Source organism: Abrus precatorius, unplaced genomic scaffold, assembly GCF_003935025.1.
Source record: "Abrus precatorius isolate BTA unplaced genomic scaffold, Abrus_2018 Scaffold2, whole genome shotgun sequence".
In the NCBI taxonomy this organism is placed as follows: domain Eukaryota; kingdom Viridiplantae; phylum Streptophyta; class Magnoliopsida; order Fabales; family Fabaceae; genus Abrus; species Abrus precatorius.
In genome coordinates, this window is record NW_020874362.1 from 9,567,914 (window position 1) to 9,579,286 (window position 11,373).

Genomic DNA, 11,373 nt, shown 5'->3' on the forward strand with positions numbered 1-11,373 from the left:
TCATATTTTTCTATTGTTAAGCCTCTCCAGTTGTTGGGTAGCTTAGCCTCCAGGATGTGGTGAATGAATGGGCTTCGACTCACTGGATCGTCTCGGTCATTTTTGGCTTCAGATTGAAAAATCTGTTTTGATTTCTCCTGCAACGCCGAGGATTCCCCCTGATCTTGGACGATGGGTGTGGTCTGGGAAGGGATATGTGTTCTTATCTCTTCTCTCAAGTTAGCATTTTCCCTTCGTAGAGCCAAGAGCTCTAGTGCATCCTTCTTTATCTCCTTCTTCATCTCTGTCATTTCTGCTTTGAGCTGCCTCAGTACAGCTAAAATGCTCTCGTCGGTTCCCCCTTGCATCACTACTTCAGGTGTTGGATCATCTGGTGTGACACCCTCCAGCTGTTGACGAGAGGTTCCTCCTTGTTGAACATGTTCTTCTTGCTGGCTTCTTGTTAGTACCATGATTAATCTGAAAAATGAGGCTAATCGTGCCCCACGGTGGGGGCCAAAATGTTCATGTTAAAGAAACACTAGTCTTCAGGTCCTTGTTCTGAAACAGTGACATATCTCTGGTAGTCGCTGACGTAGGGAGGATACCTGCAAAAGGCACTCCGATGCTGAAGTCAAGATTCGGTTCTGAGTAATAAATGACATTAAATAATGAAAAGTCAACCCTTTACCTGTACTTTACCTTCTTTATATAGGCATTGTAATGGGCTAATGGGCCTGTCAAGCTAGTTTTGATTTTAGCCCTTTATTTAAAATAAATAATATCTTGATTATTACCCTAAATTAGGTTTAATTACCTCTTAATCCTGACGAAGGGTATTCGGCCAAATTAGACCGAATAGGTACTTGGTTTCCTTTTTCTACAAGTAGGACTGAGTTGTCCCTATCCAGTACACTACTGGTAAAAAATAAATTTTATCCAGATAAAAATTCCACATCTAATACTAAATGTAATGCTACTTTTAAATAAATATTAGCACTTCAAGAAAGGCGTGTATAGTCCCTCTTATTTTAATAATTTTTTGTCTTAAAACATGTTTTTCCTTTCTTATAAATGTATTAATAACAACAATGTTTAAAAAAAAAAAAAACTTAAATAAGAGTGATAATAGACACTCCTCGATAAGAACTGTATCTAAGTTTTGTATCCCTCAAAGTTTAGTTCGTTTGGTGAACTTTGTCTCACTTTTAGAGGCGTCAAAGTTTTTTTGTGAAGTGGTTAGTTACCTTCGAGGATGTGAGTTGAGTTCCTCTTTGTCCAGTTACCCTGAAAGACAATAGATGAATATGATTTGTGCATACCAAAGCGCAACATGATATTTTGTTTTCCAGGGTCTAACTTCTAACTCTTCTAATCTCTATTTTCGGTTTTGCGCAGCAAAAGTGTGCAGCAGAAAATGGTCAACTTTTAGGTCTAACAGGAGATGAACGAGAAATTGAGAATTAAATCTTGATCTGAAGAATCTTCTCTGAGAAGCTGAGACTTGGAGATTATTTATTCCATATACTTATAATTAGCCCGTCGCAAAGTTTTACGTTTATGCACATACGAAAAGTTGATTTCATGTTTTCTACAAGCTTTTGCAGAAGCAAACAATAGGCTTGTTATAACTTATATGATTAATGGAGCGATGGGTTTCATGATGCAGAAACAAAACATTAGGCTTGTCTAAATTACAAGCATTAGTGCTTACATTATATGTGATATGAAGTAGTAAAATTATATCCAATGGCAGACTAGTGCTATTCTTTCATTGATGGTTGAGCATCACCCTTAACATTATTGAAATTTGAGTAATCTTGTGCTTTTACATAACCATCATATTTATCTTTTTTTTCTTCCCTTCATCTTCTTCTCCTTCTAAGAACTTCAAGAACATATTGTGCAGTGCAGTAAGCAATAGCCTGAACAGTGACCATTGGATTCACACCCAAAGCTGTAGGAAAGACACTTGAGTCTGCCAAATAAAGACCCTCCACTTCCCACGTTTCCCCCATTTGGTTTACTACTGATTCCATTGGATTATTACCCATCCTACAGCTCCCCATTTGGTGTGCTGAACACAGTGGTGTTGAAAGGTCTGTTAAAGACCTTGAACTTTCTTCTTTAACAAACTTCTCAAATTCATGACAACTGACCCTCTTAACATTTATGCTCCTTCCCTTATTATTATGAGTCCCAATTTCTTCAGCACCAGCTGCTGCAAGAATTCTCAGTACCTTCTCAATTCCAATCTTTAAATTCTCTTTGTCTACACCTTTCAACTCATAACTTATACTGGTTGGTGAATTCACAGTTCCTGATCCTTTATCCCTTGCCAATGCAAATACATGAGCTGTTCTAGAAAACTTGCACATTCTATCTTTTAAGTCCATTCCAGAGGTCCATGGCATTAGAATTGAGAACATACCAGGGTGCAATGCAGGTGTTTGGATCACTGCACCATATCCAGATTTGTCAAACTGTGCAACAACTGTAGACATTGCTGTCATAATTCCCCCTTCATAGCTTTTTTTATGTTTCTCTGGCCACAGTTCAGGTGAAGAAGGTTCATCGGGGAAGTAGCCCCAAGCCATTGCCACTGGATGAAGGTGCAAGTGTCTACCTATGTTTGCATTCTTCAAGCCACTTTTTTTAAGCAATGTTGGAGTACTGAGTGCTCCACAGGCTACAATTGTGACCTTGGATTCCACCACACAAATGTCTTTGATTCCATTGTATTCAATTGCAAAAGCCACTCCACATGCTATTTTTCTGTCTCTTCCTTTCTCTTTCTTGTGCAAGACTTGTATAGCCTCACAACCCGGAATGATTGCACCATTGCCTGATTTCACCAAGTCCACTAGCCATGTTTCCGATGTACCCTTCTTCCTTCCATCCTTGCATCCCATGCAGCACCAGCCACAATAGTGATCTGGTGAAGCATTCCTTGGAATGTTATTCACAGGATACCCCATTTCTTGACACCCTCTTCTTAGCACTGCATTGTTGAATCCTTCCTCATTAATCTCAGATTGGACCCCCATTTTCTCACACACAGCATCCATAGCTTCTTTATAAAACTTACTTTCAAATAGTTCAAGCTCATGGCTATCACACCACTCTTTGCATACATGCTGAGGGGTTCTAATGCTAGCTGACCAGTTTATTGCAGACCCTCCACCAACTGTGGATCCTGCAAGTATTAGTACAGACATATCATCTGTTGCAACCAAACCATTGGAAAGGTACATGTGATCCATGCTTGGTCCTTCAAGAAGGGAAAGTTTGTTCCTAGCACGATAGCTTCCTTTCTCTAAAACGAGAACTTTATGACCAGCTTTTGCAAGAACCCCAGCTACCACCCCACCTCCGGAACCAGAACCGACAACCACTGCATCACATTGGATAACTAAAGAAGGAGAGGACATGTTAGAAGCCTTGGTCTTTCGAGGATTAAAAGACACTGAGAATCCAAATTTTCTTAGAGAATCAGTAATGATGTCTCGTGGGTTATTTATATGCACAAGGCCTTTGTAAAGAGGTCCTCTAACCTCTTCATCATCGTTGTTATCATTATCATTTTCTTTTTCCTCTTGTCCTCCTTCTTTTGATGTTCTACGTAAAAAGTGGTTCTTCAACTGTATTTTGAACTCTGGATCAGGTCCACAATACCCAATTGCTTTCCATGATGGGTTTTCTTCTGCTTCATCTAGCTGAAAATGGAATGGTTCTGGCATGATGAGTAAGTAGTTCCAAGCTACCAGAAAATCATATAAATTTGATAATGTGTTAAGCACTTTGTCTATTTTCTTCAGACACAAAGCCTATATGGTATTTTTATTGTGCCGTGGTAGCATCTTGATAATATATGTAAAATACTTCCACAATTTACATCGGATATAAAACCATTTTCAGAAAATAAATTTCGAAAATAATATGTAAATAACTTTCACAATTTAATTTTTCGAAATTCATTTTTTAAAAAGTATTAAATACATTTTAAAAATTTAACTTTCATAAGTGATAAAAGGAAGAATGATCTGAAGTGTAGCAAGTATGTGAAACTATTTCTGAGTTTGGGAATTAATTAGAAAATAGGATATTGTCAACTCTTGGGCCCGAGCTTGTAGTCTACTCTCTTTTTGGGTGAAAATCTATTGTTTCAATCGGCCCAATAAGTTCATAATATTGAACTATGAAACAAGATTCAAAGCCCAAAACAAATATGAAGGCAAGAAATATATGAATTTCCAATAATATTCCGTTCACAACAATAAAAAAACAATATTATGTTCAATTCTATAATTTGGGATAGAGTAAATATATTTTCACTAGACATCAAGCCCCACTGGATAGAAGACCGAAGTCATGTTTGGGAAACTTAAATTGCGATTTGAATTGTTTTATGAAATATATGGTGGCACAGTAGATGTAGCTTTCATCATAATGGAAGCTAAGTGAATGAGGTTCCTCTCCAGTAGCTTCTTTTTCTCGGACTAGCATCATTTACTTTTCCCATCATTGTGGGACACTCTTCATTTTTACCTTGAGTTGTGATATTACCAACACAGCTTATAATTTTAAACTAATGAATACCCTTGAGGGTCTATTTGAATATTCCACAAGGAAAAATTTGATCTTATGGAACCACAGCTCAATTGTGCTCTTTAAGATTTAAAAGCACAGTACATGAGAATTTAATGAGAAGGACACACGAATGACCATTGAGGTGGATAGCATACCTATTTCCTACGGAAGGTACGATTGTAGTGAATATCTGCGAGCTGGGTCAGGTGGGTACAGTCTTTCATTTCATTTGTTTATATACCAATGTTAATCAAATCCTACCATTTTGAGGGTGGAGGGAAACCCCACTATACAATGCATGTGTAGCCCTCATGGGGCCATTTTTGGTATGAAATCCCGTATATATACTGCTAGTTTATATGAATATAACAATCATTTACGGGTCCTACTGTAGTCAGTGACGGATTAAGAAATTTTTAACCGTAGAAATAACATTCACATATATACCATATATATTATTAATATTCTTTAATCAAGTAAGATTGAACCACCTGGTTTATCAATTATTAATATTTTTTGCTAACTTCACTTTTGTTTAAAACTACAACTATTAAAATAGATCACAGCTCATGAGACAATCGAACTCACTGCAGGTTACAGGTGAATCAGGTTTATAACAGTTTGACTCAAGCATTTTGATTTATTTATTTATCCAACTAATTGAACTCACGAGTTAGGTTAAAAATATTTTGTAGTGATATAGTTTCAATAAATGTTAATAATAATTTTTTAAAAATATATAAAAATTTATAAAAAAAAATGTTTTGTTTTTCAACAGGGGCCATGCATTAAAAGATAATCATGACAAATTCGTCAAGAAACAGCTATAAAATATCTCCCGCGTTGACTTACGAGAAGAGCAAGTGAAAAAATATTGTTATGCAAAAGCTGATTACCTGTTACCATATTATAATATTAATTTAATGACATAGGTAGATGGGAGTGGAAATAGAGAAAAATATCACACAAATCCTTGCTCAAATATTGTTAATTAACGCCCTATATATGAAAAAAAAAATTTCCTTTCCTATTTGAGGAATAAAGATGGTCTTATTTCCTCTTTTTAACTTCATCTGTACAACAATGACAGTTTCTTTTTTTTTTCTATTTCTTTGTAATAACATGCAAATTTATAAAAGTGTACTGTAGTATCCCAATTTTTTTTTATAACTATCATATCTAAAAATTTGTATTAATAAAAAATAAATATGAAAAGTAATAAGCAATATATAGTATTATATATAATCATCTATTATTAAATAAAATTATTACTTAAATATATATTTAACTATTATTGATTGAATTTTTTTTTAATCTCTTAAAAATTTTTAAAGGTACCTCAGATTTTATCATTTATAAATGGATACAATTTTATTTCCATCAACTTGTTTCCTTGCCGTCCCTTTCTCTCAACTATACTTAGACATAACATTAATGCTCTCAGTTTTGTAAATACTCTATGTCCATTTTCTTTGACAAAACGCTAGCTAGATCCCATATGAAACAAGGACAAATATTTATCTTTCATATTAATATATAAAGAATTTAATTGTTCCTGTACGAAAGCAACACTAATTAATGCCAAAATGTGTGTGTGTGTGAGAGAGAGAGAGAGAGAAGTAAGAGAAATTAAATGCTCCAAATTGATTCCTTCGTGGAAGGTCCTGCTCTTGCTGCAGTATTGTAATGAGAGGAATTTGTATTTTTTTAATTAATTAAATTGATATAATTACGTCAGAGAGAAATATATATTTTTTATAAAATAAAAATTCACCATGATTAATCATAAATTTTATTAATTAGATTTAATTAAAATTGTAGATTTTTAGATGACTATATCATATTATTCAACAGCACTAAAAGATTCAACCCATATCAAAGAGGCCATTACCTGAGTGAAGAAGACAAGGACAATGAGAAGCTTGATAGTCCTGAAAAACATCCTTAGTAGACGAAAGAAACTATGAGACCAAGATTGCATAGCTTTCTGGCGTTTGGGTGGAGACAATTCAGGGTAGCTATGGAAGAAAGGGAACTTTGTTGAGAGGCTAAAGATCCCACAGAATATAAACGTGCCAAACCATGTAGACAGTAACCATAATGCCAACCGCAACAACCATGTACTCGGGTGTTTCAGTTTCTCACTTATCAATATTCCAAGCTACAATTTTTGAAAGAAAATGCTCAGATATTAGTATCAAATACGATAACAAAAATTAATATAAACTTGTATAGAAGAAAATTAATGTAATCTTGGAACAATTTTACTCAGTAGTGTATATATTCGACCCTAGTAGTGCTTTTGTTTAATTTCTGAGGTTAATTGTAAATTTTGAAATGGCATTAACAATATATGGAGGTTTTAATTACACTGTGGTGGTTGTACGATACGTATACTGTCATCAATAAGACTGAGATTTTATTCATTGTCGCGAGACATAAGAAGCCTAGTACGGTCAACACTGCCATATTTTAAAATATAGAACGAGTATGTGCATCTACCGAACAAATATACAAAAACCTTGTAAAAGTTAAAAAGATAGTAAGCTGAAAGCAAAGAAAGAGGCGAACTTGTTTTCATTTACTCTTTTATCGTTTTGAGTTTTATGAAAGTTTGTAGGTGCATCTATTTTTTATTTCCATTTCTAATCTCAGTTGCATATTATATTATAAAGATAGACAAACTATAAAATAAGGGGATAATACTGAAAGAAATATCCACAAAAAAAAATCAATTTTTTTTCCATTATATAAGAAAACTTAACCTGCTTTTGTCAAAGAAAGGAGGTCATCATATATATATATGTATGTGTGTGTAATTTCAATTTTTATAAAAATAATATAATGTAATTTTATTTTTTATAAATATTGGAATTATTTTTGCTATCAGTTAGTGATAAATAATATAACATGCATCAAATCATACATTATTATTAGACTCAAATCAGTTGACGACTAAATGGATTTCTTGTCAGCATTAAATAATAATAATAAAAAAATTCAAAGAAAAATATTATTTTTGAAAAGCCAGAACAAGGAATTAAGTAAATGGAAGAGAAAGAGATAAAACTTTGAGGGTGCAAGGTGGCAAGTCCTACACGCTCAGGTGTTCCAGCCATGGAAGCTGACATACGGTAGAAGTTGGCGACAGAATCATCGGAGGACCCAACAACGTTGTCTTTGATGGAAGGCAAGATGGTGTCACAGAGAGCAACAAGGGACTTCATCTGGCGAGGAGAGAGAGAGTTTTTAAGAGGTTTCTGTTCTTTCTCTCTCTCCTCACCAACATCGCCACCATCTTGAAGAAGACTAGTGTGTGTGTGTGTGTCAACATTACCGAGCTCAACCACAGTGTGAACTTTAGCCTCATTCGCACCCAAGCCCAAGCCCAGCCTGAAACTACTACTTCTGCTATTGCTTTCCCCACTCTTCTCCATACTTGATTTGTTCCTTTTTTATAATCGCAGCAAATGCTATATATAAGTATGAGGGCAACGCATTCGGTGCAGTTTATATAAATAATAAGCGTCTTTTGTTAAATAGTGTACTTTACGAATAAATAGCAAATTTATTAAAGAGTATGTTAGGATGTTTAAAATATTATGGGGACCAATGCATTATCAAGTTAATTAATGTTTAATAATTATACATTCTTAACTTAAACACCAAATTTTAAAAAAATATATATAATTAATTAATAGTTTGTCATTTTCCTTTTCATTAAAAAAGATCCATCAAAGTTGTACACTTGTAAAATTTATTGTTCAATAAATCCTTAATTTTCTGTGCATAAATAAATAGTCTAAGCTTTAATTCCTTTTAAAATGATCTATAAATTTTATTAATTTTTATAAACAAATATCCAAATTTTTAATTTCTCATCTCAATAATATATATATATATATATATATATTGATTTTTTTTGTTATAATTTTTTTTGTAAAACATAGTAAACCGCTGAATTAAAATAACAAAAAAATTGTTTAATTTTATTATATTCTGATATTTGAGTTTAATTTTAATGTGATATCAATATAAAATTATTTACAAAATCAAATGATTAGAATACACGGACACGGTGAATATAATTTTTATATTAATTATTATAAATTAATAATTCTTACGAATATATCAATTCATGAAGGAATAATACTGTAAATTTTTTTAAAGTATCAATGTAATTAAATTAAATTTTTAATATTTGAAAAGTAATTTATAAAAGTAAAATTAATGAAGATTTTGATTTCAACTAATAAATAATTAGAAATTTTCTCTATCAGTAATTTAATGTCAATTTAATAAAAAAATATTATTTATAAGAATTTAATTTAAACATACTGTCATTGTAAAGTTTGTTTATGAATTATCAATTTATGTAATAATCAATATAAAAACCATATCTACGATATATTTTTATTAATTGATAGTATAAAAATATTTACAATAAAACTAAACTCTATTTGTAGCAGAGGTTAATCTTTTTTTTTTTTTTTTTTTCTAATCACACTTAGTAGTCACTGACTAGCTTGAGAGAATTTCGAACACGATAAAATCTAAGATCTCGTACTAAATAAATTAACCAAACGTAATAAAATTAGTCTATCTACACATGATAAAGTTTAAGAATTAATTAAAATAAAATTAAAATTTAAAATGTCTATTCACATAATCGAATACAATTTAAAGATTGATCATTAGGATAAAATTAAGATTTAAAAAATTCATTTTAAAAAAAATGTGTTTAAGCGACAAACTACTAATTTTCCATTTGCTTTAAAAATCAACGTGCCGTCACATATGCATTAACGCTTACAGATTTTTGTCCACAAAAGGACCTTTCAAAACTAATATTGTCAAACCTGGACCAACACAGTTATTAAACTACTGAAATTTGTTCATAATTTATTAGTTCAAGGAAAGTCAAATCAATAAAATAGCAAAAAATAAAATAAATAATATCAATATATTTTAATAATATATAAATAATAATGTTTTTTTGCAACCAAATAATGACCTAATTAAAAATGTAAATAATGTAACATTTTTAAAAAATGAAAGTAAGTAAATAAAAATGAATTTAACTTGAATATATTTACGGTATAAAATTTTTTATACTATTATCTAATAATAAAATATTATATTAAAACGAATAAATTTTTATAATAATTAATATAAAAATCACCCGTAGTTTAATTAGTTGATAATATTAAATTCTTCACACTCACATTATATGAAAATTTTGTCTAAGAAAAATTAGTTCCTTAATTCTATTTCACTTGAAAACCTCTTTTTCTATCTACGGACAATAGTTGTGTTTGGTCCTGCCTTTATTCATTCTAATCACCCCAAGCTTCTGCGCCGCTAGTAATTGGGTGTGTTTTATGAAAGAACACCAGCAACCTTGTATTATCGTTTATTGAGGAAACACAGAGGATTGAAAAATAAAATAAAACATGCACTAACAAAATAACAGAAAAAGATATTTTCAGAAATAAAATTTTATTTGATTTTTAATTAAATAAATAAATATAATTATCGGTATCTTTTTTCTTCTTAATTTTATTTGCTTTTGAACAAACAAAAGCAGCACTATTAGAGATCTATGGCCTTACGTGGCGTCCATTTCATTCTTAAATTTGAACAGAGACGCTACCATCCTTGTCATGCCGTATTTCGTGGCATCGTGTGCCATGTCACACTCTTGTTACTCGATCATATTCGGAGGTATTTACTTCAGACCCAATTAAAATAGTGCTAAATAGGTAGAGGAGAGAGAAAAAAATTAAAATGTAAAAAATATAATAATAAATTATATATATAAATGACTTCACTAGTCGCTTAACTAGTTATTAGTTTAGTCAAATTGATCATTCTATTCACCTTTTAAACTCTAAACCATTCTATCCATCTTTTAAAACTATATTCTAAACTACAAAACCATTTCTAATTTATTATTTTATATTACTATTTTAATAATTAAGAAATAAACTTTCTTACCATTGTTTAATTGAATCTTAATAGTTTTCATAATTAATAGAAGAAAATGAGATAGAAATAAAACCTTCCACTACTAGAAACACGCAAAATATAAATGAATAGTACATACAAATTTTCATATAAGGGTCAAACTTTATCATATAGTCAAGTTGCCTATTATTTTTTTACCAAGGGTCAAACTTTTGTCTCTTCGGGTGGGTCATATAGTAAAGTTGCCTATGGCATTTTCACAATCAAACTTTGTCTAGTCCAAATAAACTATATACTTAAAATTTTTTTTTGGTTTGTAACTTATTTATTAGATAAGTGTACTCGTCAAAAAATAATAAAGGATTTTAAAATAAGTTCTCAAAATATCATTTCACGAGGATTAATTTTTAATTACTAATTTTTTTTTAATTCAATCGTTTGAGTCTAAAAATGTGAAATTTAATAAGAACTAAAATTAAATTTAAAATTAATTATGAATAAAAGTAAATAAAATAACACATGTCTTAGTTGAACTTATAAGAGAGGGACTTAGGGTATATGAGTTTTCTTATTCAATCTTTTATTTTATTTATCCATTTAACTCTAAATTTGATTTCCTTGTGATTATCAATCATTTATGTAAAAACTATTAATACCTAATGATCATGCAATATTAATATTATTTTCTCTAAATTAATATTTCTAATGATCATGCAAAATATCAATTAAAGAAAGCATAAAGCACCTATAAACTTTTTAATTTAATAATAATTTGAAGATAAAGATTGGTTTGGTCTATCTAATCTTTTGCCTTGTTTTACCCTATAGATCTATTAA

General features: G+C 31.0%; 1 protein-coding gene across 1 annotated transcript; it reads right to left on the reverse strand.

Annotated features, from left to right (window-relative positions):
- Window positions 1-1,543: 1,543 nt before the first annotated feature.
- On the reverse strand, window positions 1,544-8,056 carry LOC113857795 (long-chain-alcohol oxidase FAO4A-like). The gene is made up of 3 exons (XM_027490000.1): window positions 7,668-8,056; window positions 6,461-6,730; window positions 1,544-3,695 (listed from the first exon to the last, which is right to left on the reverse strand). The coding sequence occupies exons 1-3, from the start codon at window positions 8,004-8,006 to the stop codon at window positions 1,845-1,847; spliced, it is 2,460 nt and encodes an 819-aa protein (XP_027345801.1). The 5' UTR covers window positions 8,007-8,056; the 3' UTR covers window positions 1,544-1,844.
- Between the last annotated feature and the right edge of the window lie 3,317 nt (window positions 8,057-11,373).